Raw genomic sequence first — 16,758 nt, forward strand, 5'->3', positions numbered from 1 at the left:
TAGTTCTAAGTTTTTTTTGTTTTTTTTTTTAAACCAGGTCCTCACCAGATAATTTGTTTTAACTAGCAGAAAAAGCAAGCATAAGACATAGGTTGATAATGCAAAATAAACATAATAAAATATACAAAATCTAGTTGTTCATATCATGGACGAACAAATGACAGTTTGGCATGTCTCTTTTTTCTCCACTTTTACCTTACTCTTAACTTAAAGGAAAGTATCAATATTCATCTCCAAACTATTCTTGTTTGTCAACTGCAACTGTAGGTTGGATACAGAAAGAAGAACCCAGCAAAAATCACTGAAAGCCGTCTGTGAGAATTGGCTACATGGAATTTACACTAAGGAATACTGTACACTTCATTATTTGTAAATCATTTACTACACATACTTAAAAGAGTTAAAATTTACAATAAATTTATGTACATAAAAACAAGTATGAGACAAAACATAGTACCTGAATATCCTTCCTGACTGCTTTGGCTTTGTTCTCTGCAATTTTCTTCCTAAATTCAAGAAGCACTTCTTTACAGTCCTCCAGGTGAATCTCGGGCTCCCAGGTATCGTCATCCGACGTATAGCCTTTCCAGCGAACTTTGTAAAGAACTTTACCCTGTTACAGAAAATAAAAGGAGGCAAATAAAGCAGATCACTAACTTGATTAAATTTCAAAAAAAAAACAAAAACAAAACTGAGAAGACATGAACGAACTTGAAAATTGCTTCTAAATGGAAATTATCACATTATAAAGTACATCCATCTCCTGAGAAAAGTGGCTTAAGAAACAAAGTATCGACCAGGTGCAGTGGCTCAGGCCTGTAATCCCAGCACTCTGGGAGGCCGAGGCAGGCGCATCACCTGAGGTCAGGAGCTGAAGACCAGCCTGGCCAACGTGATGAAACCTTGTCTCTATTAAAAAATACAAAAAAATTAGCTGAGTGTGGTGGCGGGCGCCTGTAATCCTAGCTACTTGGGAAGCTGAGGCAGGAGAATCGCTTGAACCCAGGAGGCAGAGGTTGCAGTGAGCCGAGATCACGCCATTGCACTCCAGCTTGAGCAACAAGAGCAAAACTCTGTCTCAAAAAAAAAAAAAAAAATGATGGTGGTGCGCACCTGTAGTCCCAGCTACTTGGTAGGCTGAGGCAGGAGAATCATTTGAATCCAGGAGCCAGAGGTTGCAGTGAGCAGGGATTGAGCCACTGCACTCCCGCTTGGGCAAAAGAGCGAGACACTATCTCAAAAAAAAAAAAAAAAAAATTAGCTGGGCACGGTGGCATGCAACTGTGGTCCAAGTTACTTGGGAGGCAGAGGTGGGCAGATTACTTAAGCCCAGGAGACGGAGATTGCAGTGAGCCAAGATGGTGCCATTGCACTCCAGCCTGGGCAACAGGCTGGTGTAGAAAACAAGAGAGAGAGAAATGAAAAGAAAAAACCGTGTGTCATTGATCTGTTTTTCATAAACCAAAGACTGAAGTCCCATTCTGATTCCATAAAGCGATATGTAATTCTTGAAAAGCAATGAAAAATAGAAAAGATAGGAAGAACCAAATAATAAATAGATACTGGTAACAATTTGATCTACTTCCTTCACCTGTTACATTAATACATATTTAGAATGTTTTTAAAACATTAGGATAATACTATAATTTTTAATACTGCTTTTTCACTTATGTATCAAGCACTTTTTGTTATAACTTTCCAAACGATTTTTAGTGACTTAAGATTATTCCATCATACAAATACAACAAAAAATACTACAAAAATGCTCCCTTTGTTACCATGGTTGTTTAGATCATTTCCATTTTTTTTTTCTGTACTTATAAATAAAGCTGTAATATCCCTGTGTATCTCTCATTAAGCAGTTAGAATAAATTCCCAGAAAGGAGATCAATGGGGTAAAAAAAAAAACAAAACAGCCATTTCCAGGGTTGGTGGCAGCCAGGCGTGGTGGTAGGCACCTAGACTCCCAGATACTTGACAGGCTGAAGTGGGAGGATTGCTTAAGCTCAGGAGTTCGAAGTCAGCCTGGGCAACATAGTGAAATCCCATCTCAAAAAAAAAAAAAAAAAAGGCAAGCCATGTAAAGATTAAAACACACTGCCAAATGCCTTCCAGAAGAAATGCTCAAATTTACACTCCACCAGATACAAGAGTCCATCTCTCTACATCAGGGGTCAGCAAACCACAGCAGGGCCTGCCTCCTGTTTTTGCCCATCTTGTGATCTAAGAATCGTTCTGTATTTTTAAATATTAAAGGGAAATCAAGAGAATTACATTCATCAAGTGCTTCACAATGTGTCATGCACTGTCTAAATCTTAAATTTATTAGTTCATCATTAATATTTACAATATCCCCATGAACTAGGTAGTATTACTCATTTTATAGATGAGAAAACTAAAGCTTCTAGATAAAGTAGTCAAAGAGCACACAGCTAATGGGTAGTTCAGCTGAAATTCAAACCCAGAGTCTTACCCCAGAGCCTGTTTTTGTTTGTTTGTTTTTTGAGACAGGGTCGCCCAGGCTGGAGAGCAGTGGCACGATCTCGGCTCACTGCAACCTCTGCCTCCCGGGTTCAAGTGATTCTCATTGCTCAGCCTCCCAAGTAGCTGAGATTACAGGTGGGCACCATCATGATCCGCTGAGTTTTGTATTTTTTAGTAGAGATGGGGTTTCGGCATGTTCAGGCTGGTTTCAAACTCCTGGGCTCCAGAGATCTGTCTACCTTGGCCTCCCAAAATGCTGAGATTACAGGCATGAGCCTCTGCACCCGGCGCATAAAATTCTTAACACAGGAATAAGTTTTCATGACTTTGGATTTGGCAATGTGTCTGTAACTCGGGACCTGTTTTTAAAATATGTTTTAATCACCTTACTTTTCTTCCTTCCCTCCTCTCTTACCCCTTAATTCCTTCCCTCTCTAGACACTCTCTTCCAGCAACGCATGCTTATCTAATTATGCTCTTGCTTAACTAATTCCAGAGGTTAGGCCAGGCGCGGTGGCTCATGCCTGTAATCCCAGCACTCTGGGAGGCCGAGGCAGGTGCATCACGAGGTCAGGAGTTTGAGACCAGCACGACCAACATGGTGAAACCCCGTCTCTACTGAAAACACAAAAATTAGCCGGGTGTGGTGGCAGGTGCCTGTAATCCTGGCTCCTCAGGAGGCTGAGGCAGGAGAATCACTTGAACCCGGGAGGCGGAGGCTGCAGTGAGCCGAGATCGCACCATTGCACTCCAGCCTGGGTGACAGCAAGATTCCATCTCAAAAAAAAAAAAAAAAAAAGAAGAAATTCCAGAGGCTAATCTCAAACAAACCAGGCACTGTAGAATCCTCCTGCTCAGGAGGAGTGGCAAGCAACTAGGCTACCACCAGCGCCAACCAGACCTCCAGATGGGTGACTACCCAAAAGAGCCATCCAAACAAAGACGCACAGACCCTGCACCACTCCCCCATGTCTCCCATACCAAGCTGCCCTTTAAAAACCCTATGGTAATTTCTTTTTTTTTTTTTTTTTTTGAGACAGAGTCTTGCTGTGTTGCCCAGGCTGGAGTGCAGTGGCGCAATCTCGGTTCACGGCAACCTCTGCCTCCTGGGTTCAAGCAATTCTTCTGCCTCTGCCTCCCAAGTAGCTGGGATTACAGGCATGCACCACCACGCCTGGATAATTTTTGTATTTTTAGTAGAGATGGGATTTCATCATGTTGGCCAGGCTGGTCTTGAACTCCTGACCTCAAGTGATCGGCCTGCCTTGGCCTCCCAAAGTGCTGGGATTACAGGTATGAACCACCGCACCCAGCCCCCTATGGCAAATTTTAAAATTTAAGATGTTCTTTGTGATAACAGTCCACCATCTTCTCAGTTTCGCTGGCTTTCTGGATAAATCCGCTTTTCTCTCATCAACCCTCGTCTCGTGTCTGGCTTTCGAGTGGCAAGCAGCCAACCCTGGGTTCGGCTACAGATTCTTTGATACGCCATCAAAAGCCCAAACAAAAAGAAAAAATAGATAAACTATATTTTATCAAAATTAAAAACTGTTGGGCATCAAAGGACATTACCAAGAGGTGAAAAGATAGCACGCAGAATGGGAAAAATATTTGCATATCATATACCTGATAAGGAATTAATATCCAGAATATATAAACACAACACATGAAAAGATGATCAACATCATTTGTCCTTAGGGAAATGCAAGTCAAAACTACAAAATGAGACACTACTTCACACCTTTAGATGGCAAAAAAAAAAAACAAAAAAAAACCCAGAAAATAGCAGGCATTAGTAAGGATGTAGAGAAATCGGAACCTTCTTACATTAGTGTTTGGAACGTAAAATGGTGCAGCTGCTATGAAAAATCATCAGGCAGTTTCTAAAACAATTAAACATAGAATCATCCTGTGACACAGCAATTCCAAAAGTAGTCCCTATTTTTCAATTCCAAAAGGATTGAAACAAATATTTGTACACCAGTGTTCACTGCAGCATTGTTCACAACAGCCAAAAGGTAGAAGCGACCCGAGTGTCCACTGATGGACACATAAAGTGGGGTCTCCCCACACAGTGGAAAATTATTCAGCCCCAAAAACGATGGAGATCCCAACACATGCTACAACACAGATGAATCTTGAAAATATTATGCTACAAAACACAAAAGGATATTTATGATTCCACTTACATGAGGTACTTAGAATAGGCAAATTCATTGAGACAGAAAGTACATTAGAGGCTACCAGGGACTTGAGGTAGGCAGGATGGGTACTCTTCAATCATACTCACACTGCCCTTCAATCATTCAGCCATCTGTGTAAAAAGACCAAGTACCAGTACTGCTTAATGGCTACAGAGTCTCTGGAAAGATGAAAAGGTTTTAGAAATAATAGTGTTGCTTGCACAACTTGGTGAATGCAATGAATGCTGCTGCACTGCATACTAAGAAATGGCTGAAATGGCTAATTTTACGATATATATACATAACCACAATAAAACATTAATTACCTGTTGTGTCTTTTACCCATTTTCTTGCTCATCTATAAGAATCTCTCTAATACTTTTTAAGGCAATTAAATCTTTGTAATATATATTGCAAAGTTTTGCTTCTTCAGATGTCTGGTTTATCTTTTCTGCTTAATACCCAATCTCACTGAGAATCACGAATATAAAACCTGACTGTCAACATGAACTGCAGAGCACCATTCTAGCTACACACTTAACACTTGCCCGATTTTCTTCACACCACCACCAAGGCAATAAACTTTCCAAGCGAAGTGCCAAGAACTGCTCCCACCCATTTTACCCTTCAATCGTACCCATACTGCCCTTCAATCATTCAGTTATCTGTGTAGAAAAATCAAGTACGAGCACTGAGTAGAATCTGAACTCAAAAAATATCGGAAAAAGAACAGACTGAAAATCTTAACTTTTTTTTTTTTTTGAGACGGAGTCTCGTTCTGTCAGGCTGGAGTGCAGTGGTGCGATCTTGGCTCACTGCAACCTCCGCCTCCTGGGTTCAAGTGATTCCCCTGCCTCAGCCTCCCGAGTAGCTGGGACTACAGGCACACACCACCATGCCCGGCTAATTTTTTATATTTTAGTAGAGACGAGGTTTCACCATGTTGGCCAGGATGGTCTCGATATCCTGACCTCATGATCCGTCCACCTTGGCCTCCCAAAGTGCTGGAATTACAGGCGTTGAGCCACCACTCCTGGCCTCAAAATCTTAACTTTTAAAGATAAGCCTGAAAAGCCTTAAAATTTTAAAATAATAGTTAAGAGTACATCAATGCAGTCTTATTGTTCAGCTACATTAAATGGGTGGGAAGATGGTGATTTTATCCATTGAGAATATATGCATATTCTTTCGGGCAAAATAATATACAAAAGGAAAACTATTGTATACAACTTTGTAAGAGCTTCTGTCTTCTGTAAAAGCATAATTAAAACTGAAGAAATTAAAGATGAGACAGCACAGCTAAGCTTGCATGAATGGGGGGAAAGAAAAGAAATCTTAGTCAATAGCATGCAGAACTGCCTAAAAGAAAGCAATATATTTGGTTTTAGAATGAACATCAGGGCCAGGAGCAGTGGCTCATGCCTGTAATCCCAGCACTTTGAGAGGCCAAGGTGGGTGGATGACGAGGTCAGGAGATCAAGACCATCCTGGCCAACACAGTGAAACCCTATCTCTACTAAAAATACAAAAAATTAGCCAGGCGTCGGGGTGCACACCTGTAGTCCCAGCTACTCAGGAGGCTGAGGTAGGAGAATTGCTTGAACCCGGGAGGCAGAGGCTGCAATGAGCTGGGATCACACCACTGCACTCCAGCCTGGGCGAGAGAGTGAAACTCTGTCTCAAAAAAAAAAAAAAAAAAAAGAATAAGCATCATATGAAAAGTTATTATAAACAGCAAATGAATATGCTAATTTTATCAGCAACAGGTCATGGGAACAAAAATGATCCTTATTTGTGTGTGTGCATAAAAATGGTGGTAAATGCATTCTTCAACATAGCCCTTAAAAACACCACTTTCTTTTTTTTTTTTTTTTGAGACGGAGTCTCGCTCTGTAGCCCAGGCTGGAGTGCAGTGGCCGGATCTCAGCTCACTGCAAGCTCCGCCTCCCGGGTTCACGCCATTCTCCGGCCTCAGCCTCCCGAGTAGCTGGGACTACAGGCGCCCGCCATCTCGCCCGGCTATTTTTTTTATTTCTTAGTAGAGACGGGGTTTCACTGTGTTCGCCAGGATGGTCTCGATCTCCTGACCTCGTGATCCGCCCATCTCGGCCTCCCAAAGTGCTGGGATTACAGGCTTGAGCCACCGCGCCCGGCCAAAAACACCACTTTCAAATGGGCCAGACAAAAATGTATATAAACTGAAAAAAAAGACAAATAGATAAATGATTAACAACTGGAGAATCAGGGTAAAGGTACACGAGAGTCTATCTAATTCTTACAACATTTCTGATAATTTTTAAAAAGCAGTGGAGACTAGAAAACTACCTTTTACATTAACATAGTTATTAATCTAATGCTAGTTATCAATGAAATTTGAGCTAATTGATGAGAAGGAGGATATTAAGAACAATTTTCAATAGCTCCAGATTTAATTTACTGATAATTGTTACCCTTTACTTCAACTGGTATGCTTCATTCATTCACTCATTCAACAAATAGTTATTGAACGTAGCCACTATGTTTCAGGAACCTTTTGAGTTTTAGGAGCATGGCAGTGTACAAATACAGATGAAATCCCTGAATTCCATGTCCTTGTATGGAGTCATGTAAATCCAAAAAACTGTCCAGGGTTTTGCCATGTATTAGGAAATTGCATGATGGCCCTAGGATTTATAAATTTGACTTCAAAATTCCAGAAGTAGTCTATTTCTTGGTAGCCAAAGTTCCCTTTAATCAGTGAGCCAAACTAAAAGGCAGGCCCCTGTTCTACCAGATCATATACACTAGAGCAACAGTTTAAAATGTTTGTTAAAAATATAAAAAAACTGGGCCGGGCGCGGTGGCTCACGCCTGTAAATCCCAGCACTTTGGGAGGCCTAGGGTGGAGGATCACTTGAGCCCAGGAGTTCAAGGCCAGTATGGGCAACGTAGGGAGACCCCATCTCTACAAAAAATTAAAATATTAGTCGCAGTAGGGCACACCTATAGTCCCATCTACTTGAGAGGCTGAGGTGGCAGGACTGTTTGAGCCTGGGAGGTCAAGGCTGCAGAGAACCATGATTATGCCAATGCACTCCAGCCTGGGCAACAGAGAACTTGTCTCAAAAAAAAAAAAAAAAAAAAAAAGGAAATTAAGCAATATACAGTATTAGAATTTAATTTTCTGCTTACTCTATTACCCCAAATAAATTATAATAATTTGGAATAGTGGTGTATGCATGTATTTCCACAGTTCTTATGTTAATTATTCACACATATAGTTAGAATCAAGAAATATTACGAACTAGTAAAAAGTGAATCAATTCTAAGTGTTTCTGATTATAGACTATAGACTAGACTATAAGGAGGCCTAACAAACCGCTAGCAGGGCCCTTAAGTTTGTCAATGGCTAGGTGGCTAACTAACCGGCTGGTTCACTCAGCAGTGAAGAGAAAACTGCCATAGTCCTGTTCCGCTAACACCTTTTGTATTAGTCCATTTTCATACTGCTACGAAGAAATACCCGAGACTGGGTAATTTATAGAGGAAAGAGGCTTAACTGCCTCCGTTCAGCACGGCTGGGGAGGCCTCAGGAAACTTATAATCATGGCGGAAGGCAAAGGAGAAGCAGGCACCTTCTTCACAGGGTGGCAGGATCGAGTGAGTGCAAGCAGGGGAAATGCCAGACGCTTATAAAACCACCAGATTGAGACTCACTATCACAAGAACAGCATGGGAGAAATCATTCCCATGATCCTACCTCCACCTGGTCCCGCCCTTGACACGTGGGGATTATGGGGAATACAACAAGATGAGACTCTGGGTGGGGACACAGCCAAGCCATATCACCTTTAATCTTATAAATCACTCCTTCACAAGAGCACCTAAAAATGCAAGAACTTGAATTTTAACTCACAGCACTAAAGCCTAATTGCCTTACACATGTAAGTTTCTTAGTTTCACCCTCTTTTTTTTTTTTTTTTTTGAGACAGGGTCTCGCTCTGTCGCCCAGGCTGGAGCGCAGTGGCTGGATCTCAGCTCACTGCAAGCTCTGCCTCCCGGGTTCACACCATTCTCCTGCCTCAGCCTCCCGAGTAGCTGGGACTACAGGCGCCCGCCACCTCGCCCGGCTAGTTTTTTTGTATTTTTTAGTAGAGACGGGGTTTCACCGTGTTAACCAGGATGGTCTCGATCTCCTGACCTCGTGATCCGCCCGTCTCGGCCTCCCAAAGTGCTGGGATTACAGGCTTGAGCCACCGCGCCCGGCCAGTTTCACCCTCTTTAGACTGGTGAGGCTTTAGGTACACAATGCTTACAATCTTTGAGGCTGGCAAAATTAAACACTGTATGAATGAGAATCATCTTAATTCTAAAGATTTTTATCCTTGTAGCCAATTTTTTTTTTTTTTTTTTTTTTTTTTGAGATGGAGTCTCCCTCTGTCGCCCAGGCTGGAGGGCATCGCCCAGGCTGGAGGGCACTGGCACAATCTCGTCTTACTGCAACCTCCGCCTCTGGGGTTCAAGCAATTCTCCTGCCTCGGCCTCCTGAGTAGCTGGGATTACTGGCGCTCGCTACCTCGCCCAGCTAATTTTTGTATTTTTTTGTATTTTAGTAGAGACGGGGTTTCACCATGTTGGCCAGGCTGGTTTCGAATCCCTGACCTCGTGATCTGCCCGCCTCACCCTCCCAAAGTGCTAGGATTACAGGCATGAGCCACTGCGCCCGGCCCTAGCCAAATGTTTTTCAAATACCTCCTGCATGCCTAGTATTGTGTTAAATGCAAGTGATACAAAATAGTCTAACAGTGGCTCCTCCTTTCACCTCAAGGTGCTTACAATATGTTTGGAGAAATTATACATAAAACATTTCCATCTTTATTGCAATTAACAATATTAATGACATCAGATCTTAATTACTTAACTCCCCACAGACAGGAAAAGTTTCCCCTGTTAGCAACTGTGTATGCTTCAATTAATCTCGATATTGTCCGGACCTAACACAGCACCTGGCATACAGTAGTTGATTTAAAAAATGCTGAATGAATAGGCAAAAAAATGACACAAGGCAGCATATGACCAATGGGAAATAAGAGACAATGAAAAGAACACAACATAGAGAATGACCACTGTGGGGCCCTTTGGGTACCTCACATCCATCTACTGAAACAGATTATTTTCTTATTGTCCATGTTTCCCCTTGGATTAAAGGAGCCCACATAAAGCAGGAGAGACAAAGAAAGAACGATAATGGCTTAAATGCCTTCATAGAGGTCAATACAAAAAGTAAAAAGGGCAGAGATGAGAAGGGGCTCCTCCCTCTGCAGAGGTTAGGGTCAAAAAAAGCTTTCCCAGAGAACTACACCCCGAGGCCTTGGAAGATGGAGTAAGATTTCACCAGAAGAAGAGGGCAGAGAACTGTCCAGGCCAGGAGAACAGGAAACACCAAGGCATGGTGTGATGAATTTCAAGTATGTCTGTGTGGCTGCGATCTATACAACGCATGGGGAGGGAGGGATGATGCTGATCAGCTTATGAAGGCCTTTAAATGCCACCCTCTGGGTAAGATTGAGATTCTACTCCGAGGGCAAATGAAAATTCCGGAAGATTTTAAACCAGGGAGTCAGTTAAGGTTTTGGAAACCACTGCAGCGATGGCGAGGACAGTGGACCATGACGAGAAGCATTACTTCACTATCCCATCACTCCAAAGGGCAGCAGCTCCAACCACATGCCCCAATACTGGCGACTACAGAAGTCCTTCACCAGCTGCCTGCAGCCTTGTGATCACCACACACCACATCCCGGACTGCTTCGTCTCTTAGGCCAAAGCGATCCTGCAAAATTCGCTGAAGCTTCCCTCCCAGACTCGGTCCTAAGCGTGCACTCGGAAACGTCACTTCGCTTTTCCCACGATTTCGCGTGCTTGCACTGAACTCTCACATTCCTCCCCTGCCCCTGTTTTGGGTCCGCCCGCGCTGTTTCCAGCTCGCGTCCTCCCCGTCGGGCCCGCAGCTCCCCGCCCATCCCGCGCCGGGGCCCCCCCACGTACCCCCTCGGTCTTCATGTCCAGGATCTTCTCCACCTCGAACACATCCTCGCCGTCCTCCTCGCTGTCGCCAAAGGCCTCCGCTCCTCTCGCGGCTGCGTCATTATCCTCGCCCACGACTCCAACTCCTTCGACTTCGGCCAACTCCTCAGTGCTGTCGGCAGCTGTCACAGGGACTGCGGTCACACTCGCTCCCTCCGCAACCGGCTCCATCCCGGCAGCTCCGCAAACCGCCGTGGAAAACCCGCTGCGACACACACACCCCAGCAGCTCCTCGCGTTCCGCGCTCGGCCCTACTCCACATCGGCGGCGTAACGGAAGCCGACCAATGGCGGGCTCGGACCCTAGAGTGACAGGAACAGAAGCCAGTCGTGGAAAGGCGGGCGCGGCGCCGCTACGCGGGGCCCGCGGGAAGCAGGTGGGCGGGGCAGGGAGGGCGCCCCGGGCGGAAGAGCGTCGAGACGGCGTGTAGCTGTGGCGGAAAAGGTCGAGGAGGGGAGGGGAGCGGGCGAGGCGGGCGAGGCGGGCGAGGCGGGCGACGCTGGGGAGGAGGAGGGTCGTGCGGGCGGAGGGCGGCCCGGAGGAGCTGACAGTGCCTGATTCCCCGGCGAGGAAGCCTCAGGTGCGGGCGCCGGGAGGGCCGGAGCCGCGGACTTTCTAGGAAAGGGAACCCCGCTGCTGCGGAAACCCCAGCCGAGCGGACCGGCCTCCCAGAAGTCATATAGGATTTTGGTAGGTTTAGCACGTGTGGATGATCCAATCAAACATAACTCACAGTGTTCGTATATTTTAATGAGTGTTGTTTAAAGACAAGGAAACGTAGCGGCCCAAAAAGCATCCGTTTTTCAAGTTCTAGCGCCCTTTGCGTTTTCGTTGAAAATATCGGAGAAGGAGGCCGGGCGCGGTGGCTCAAGCCTGTAATCCCAGCACTTTGGGAGGCCGAGGCGGGCGGATCACGAGGTCAGGAGATCGAGACCATCCTGGCTAACATGGTGAAACCCCGTCTCTACTAAAAATACAAAAAACTAGCCGGGCGTGGTGGCGGGCGCCTGTAGTCCCAGCTACTCGGAGGCTGAGGCAGGAGAATGGCCTGAACCTGGGAGGCGGAGCTTGCAGTGAGCCGAGATAGGGCCACTGCACTCCAGCCTGGGTCACACAGCGCCAGACTCCGTCTCAAAAAAAAAAAAAAAAAAAAAAAAAAAAAAAAAAAAAAAGAAAATATCGGAGAAGGACGTGATGAAAAGTATTTGTTCACGTTGCGAAGAGTTGACAAAAATTACGCCACCCAAAGTTAGCGAAATACTGCTAGGAAGATACACTTAAGGATAACGTGTTTTTCTCACTTTGAATTTCGGATATGCAACTGAAATCTTTATGGCATCAAACTCTCTGTTTTTGTTTCTTTGAACAGTAGACTTAATTTGTAAGATAAGCCTCATTGTCAAGTCTCTGAGCTTTAACTGAAGCATAATCTATAGTCCGGCAAATCCTTTCGCAGAGAATCACCAGATCTTCGAGTTGACTCAATGATATATTTTTTTTCACTCAGCTTTAATAGGATAGTACTCGATGATATACTGTTGAGCTTATTAAATGCATCCTATGTACCATCACTACAGAAGGCATTAGTAACAAATACAAAGATCAGCAGAGCATAGTATGCCTTCCTAGGACCCACAGGAAGGAGTCCCAGGAAGACACACACCAGTACTAACAATTAGGTATTTTAAAACTGTAAAAATATTACCCATATAATTAGTTGATGGGAGACAGCTCATTTTTACAGAATTCCAGATAAATATAGAAGAAAAGTTGGAATTAGAAAAATCACAATAATGTGTGCACAAGATCTAGGGAACAAAGCATTATAGGAAAGGGTGATGAGGAACTGGATATTCACAAGGCACTATTGATCCACAGATTACTTGTTAGTTGTAGGGGAAATCTAGCTTCACATTTGAAAGTCCACTGATCAATGTTAGCATTACTAAAAGTGGAACAACCAGACTGTATGCTTTCTGTTGACAGAAATGTTGATCATTAATATGCTCAGGCCTTTAAGTGTAATTTCCAGTTACAGGAAAGAAGAAAAGGGAAAGAAGAAAAGGAAACAAATCAGACAAATCCAGAATGTGGGATATCCTATTGGACAACTGACTGTTTCTTCCAATTAAAGGTAAAAGAGGGAGGAGAAGATTGTTCTAGATTTATAACAATTTGAGATGAAAAACATGGCAACATTTAAAATATTTTAAATCTTAATGGGTTTATTATACTATTCTCTGCTTTTATGTGTTTTTAAATAAAATTTAAGTACATATATTCATGATAAAATTTTCAATTAAAAAATACATAAGGCCAGGCCCGGTGGCTCATACCTGTAATCCCAGAACTTTGGGAGGCTGAGGTGGGAGGATCATCTGTGCTCAGGAGTACGTGACCAGGCTGAGCAATGTGGCAAAACTGTCTCTACCAAAAATACAAAAAATTGGGCATGGTGGTGCATGCCAGTGGCCCCAGCTACTCGTGAGGTTGAGGTAGGAGGATCCGTTGAGCCTGGGAGGCAGAGGTTGCAGTGACCTGAGATTGCACCACTGCACTGCACTCCAACCTGGGTGACAGAGTGTGACCTTGTCTCAAAAAAAAAAAAAAAAAAATATATATATATATATATATATATATCTCTATGTCTGTCTGTCAGGCACAGTGACTCATACCTGTAATCCCAATCCCAGTGAGTGATTTGGGAGGCTGAGGTGGAGGATCACCTGAGACCTTGAGGCCAGGGGTTCAAGACCAGCCTGGGCAATATAGTGAGACCCCATCTCTACAAAGATAAAAAAAACAAAACAAAAAAACTAGCTGGGCGTGGTGGCACGGACCTGTAGTCCCAGCTATTTGCAGGCTGAGGCAGGAGGATTGTGGCTTGCCTGAGCACCACTGCACTCCAGCCTCGATGACACAGAGTAAGATCCTGTATTAGTCCTTCTTCATACTGCTATAAAGAACTGCCAGAGACTGGGTAACTTATAAAGGAAACAGGTTTAATTGACTCACAGTTCGGCTTGGCTGGGGAGGCCTCAGGAAATGCCGAGACCAGGTCAGTCCGGGAGCTATTTATGAAGCAAAATCAAGAATACTTGGTTAATAATTTGACATGGCAGGAGAGAGCAGAGGTAAGGATGATTCCTAAGTTTCTAGTTTAAGTACTGTATGGCAGCAGGTGTTATCTTTTTGTTGTTTAAGGAACATGGTGGTAAAGCAGGTTTTGGAGAGGAAGATCAAAAAAGTCCAGTTTTGGGCCGGGCGTGATAGCTCACGCCTGTAATCCCAGCACTTTGGGAGGTCCCAGGTAGGTGGATCACCTGAGGTCAGGAGTTTGAGATCAGCCTGGTTAACACGGTGAAACCCCGTTTCTACTAAAAATACAAAAATTACCCAGGCATGGTGGTGCGCACCTGTAATCCCAGCTACTGGGGAGGCAAAGGCAGAAGAATAGCTTGAACTGAGATCGCACCACTCCACTCCAGCCTGGGCAACAGAGTGAGACTCCATCTCCAAAAAAGAAAACAAAAAAGTCCAGTTTTGAGGTACTTACGAAGTAACAGTGTGCTAAGCAATATAAGCAAGATGGAGAATAGGAAACCCCAGACCCTCATCCTCCCACAGAGACATCCGCTTAACAACATCATATGGACAAAACTGCCTTTCCGAGAACTCCAAAAACCAGTTGAGAGTTTGCAGCACCCGAAGGTGCACAAAGCCAAGAGATGCAACAGGTAGGAAACTGTGTGGCATTTTACTTGCCATTGGTAAAGATAAGCAAGGACAATTGCCATAGTTACAGCAAGACAAGCGAGGATTTACAGTCAAAGAGCAGAGTGCAGGGCGGTGGTGGGGTGGGGTGGAGGCGGGCATTGGATGGAAAATTACTAAGAGGCAACGTCAAGGGAAGGGTGACATTCTGGTAAAACTGATGTGACAGGATTCTTGCTGAAGGCAGGCCAGGGTGATTGAATGTCATCTGGAGGATGGTGGAGGATGATGAATTTGATTAGATGTCAAGAGTGGAGGATTCTTGCTAAGACTGCAAGAAACAGTTTTGTGATGCAAAGATGAATACAGGAGCTCAAAGGTCAAGTCCTGGTTAAGTAGAGGGTTCAGAGGAATCTGACTAAAGTGAGGTCAAGGAGAGATTATTTGTCACCCTAGCTATTCCCTATCCCTAGCACATTGTGGTATAATTGGGAGAAAATTTCCAATCCTCTTCTCCCTCAAGAGAGAAGAAGAGAAAGGAACCAACCATGAGTCCAATGCGCAGGCCTTTTGACAGTCTGCCTAAGGAACAGATTTCTCTCTCTCCTGACTTGCAGTGCTGATGGGAACAGCGGGTTAAATGCCAGGCTGGGATCACTGAGATCAAAGGTGAGCACCACAGCTTCTTACGGCAACAATAAGACTGTAGTGCCACAGACAGACACCAAGGGGAGCAAGAGATTGTGGAGGCAGAAAAGAGGCAAGTAAACCTTTAATTGAGGAATTATATACACAGCCCAGAGAAGACCTATTGCCAAAAAAAAGTTGGAAAAAGCCCTAGAATCTCTAGCTGGTTGACTGGTGAAGGTCTTACCCTGTATAAAGCCAGCCTGAAATGCCCAAAGCTTACAAAAAGATTGCAAGGCATACAAAGCAGAGAAACATGGCTCAAAGAAACAAAATAAATCTCTAGAAACCGACCCTAAAGATATGGAGATCTGTTAATTACCTGACAAATAATCCAAAATAATCATCTTAAAGATGCTCAATGAGCTAAAAGAGACCATACCCCACAAAACAAAATCAGGAAAACAATGCATGTACAAAATGAGGATATCAACAAAGAGAAACTATAGAAAAGAACCAAATGAAAATTCTGGAGCTGAAGAATATAATAACTGAATGGAAGAATTCACTGGAGGGTTCATACTTGACCAAAGAGAAGAGTCAGTAACTTTGAAAACAGTTCATTTGAAATTATTGAGTCAGAGGGAAAATAAATGAAGAAAAATGAAGGGAACTTAAGGAGCTTATGGGACACCATCAAATGAAACAACATATGGATTATGGAAATCCCAAACATAGAAGAGAGAAAGGGTTGAGATCCTGCCTGAAGAAATAATGAGCCTGTATTAGTCCGTTTTCATGCTGCTGATAAAGACATACCTGAGGCTGGGCAGTTTACAAAAGAAAGAGGTTTATTGGACTCACAATTCCACGGGGCTGGGGAGATCTCACAATCGTGGCGAAAGGTGAAAGGCACATCTCACATTGTAGCGGACAAGAGAAGGGAGCTAGTGCAGGAAAACTCCTATCTTTTTTGTTGTTGTTGTTTTTAAATCATCAGATCTCATGAGACTCATTCACTATCACGAGAACAGCACAGGAAAGACTCACCCTTATAATTCAATCACCTCCACCAGGTTCCTCCCACAACACATGGGAATTGTGGAAGTTACAACTCAAGATGAGATTTGGGTGAGGACACAGCCAAACCATATCAGACCCCAAATTTCCCAAATTTGAGGAAAGAAATTGCCATACAAATTCAAGCCGCTCAACAAACTCCAACAAAAATAATCCCAGCGAGCCCCACATAGAGTCATGCTATAATCACATATTGTCAAAATTGCGAAGAGCATCCTGAAAGCAACAAAAGAAAAGTGACTGAACATATGCAATGGAGCTCCTATAAGATGATCAGCAGATACCTCAGCAGGAACCTTAATGGCCAGAAGGGAGCAAGATAATCTAGTCAAAGTAATTTTAACAAGAAAGAAAAAAACCCTTTGCCAGCCAAAAAAATACCTGAACAAAACTGTCATTCAAAAATGAAGGAGAAATTGTCTTTCCCAGATAAACAAAAGCTGAGGGAGCTCATTACCAGTAGACCCACTCTACAAAGAATACTGAAGTGTCCTTCAAGTTGAAATGAAAGCATTCTAGAAAGCAATATAAGAACATAGGAAAATATGAAGCTTCCTGGTAAAGGTAAACATATAGACAATTTTAGAACCACGTAGTATTGTAA

At 43.7% G+C, this 16,758-nt stretch overlaps 1 protein-coding gene and 1 long non-coding RNA gene across 5 annotated transcripts in view; one reads left to right on the forward strand and one right to left on the reverse strand.

Moving 5' to 3' along the window:
* The window catches only part of MPHOSPH8 (M-phase phosphoprotein 8), a 34,961-nt gene extending 23,946 nt beyond the window's left edge, over positions 1-11,015 (reverse strand). For 3 of the 4 annotated variants that reach the window (XM_031655747.1, XM_031655748.1, XM_031655745.1), the window contains exons 1-2: positions 10,695-11,015; positions 458-613 (exon numbers count right to left, since the gene is read on the reverse strand). In XM_031655747.1, the coding sequence (XP_031511607.1) occupies positions 458-613; positions 10,695-10,904 (366 nt within the window). In that variant the 5' untranslated portion in view covers positions 10,905-11,015. The remainder of the gene's footprint in view (positions 1-457; positions 614-10,694) is intronic. The other variant, XM_031655746.1, reaches the window with a different exon arrangement.
* Positions 11,016-11,880: 865 nt separating this feature from the next.
* Positions 11,881-15,281, forward strand: LOC103879075. Its single transcript, XR_002518228.2, has 2 exons — positions 11,881-12,867; positions 14,361-15,281. It is a non-coding gene; the product is annotated as an uncharacterized LOC103879075 (long non-coding RNA).
* Positions 15,282-16,758: the final 1,477 nt, after the last annotated feature.

The sequence above is a fragment of the Papio anubis genome, chromosome 15 (genome assembly GCF_008728515.1).
Source record: "Papio anubis isolate 15944 chromosome 15, Panubis1.0, whole genome shotgun sequence".
Taxonomy (NCBI): Eukaryota; Metazoa; Chordata; class Mammalia; order Primates; family Cercopithecidae; genus Papio; species Papio anubis.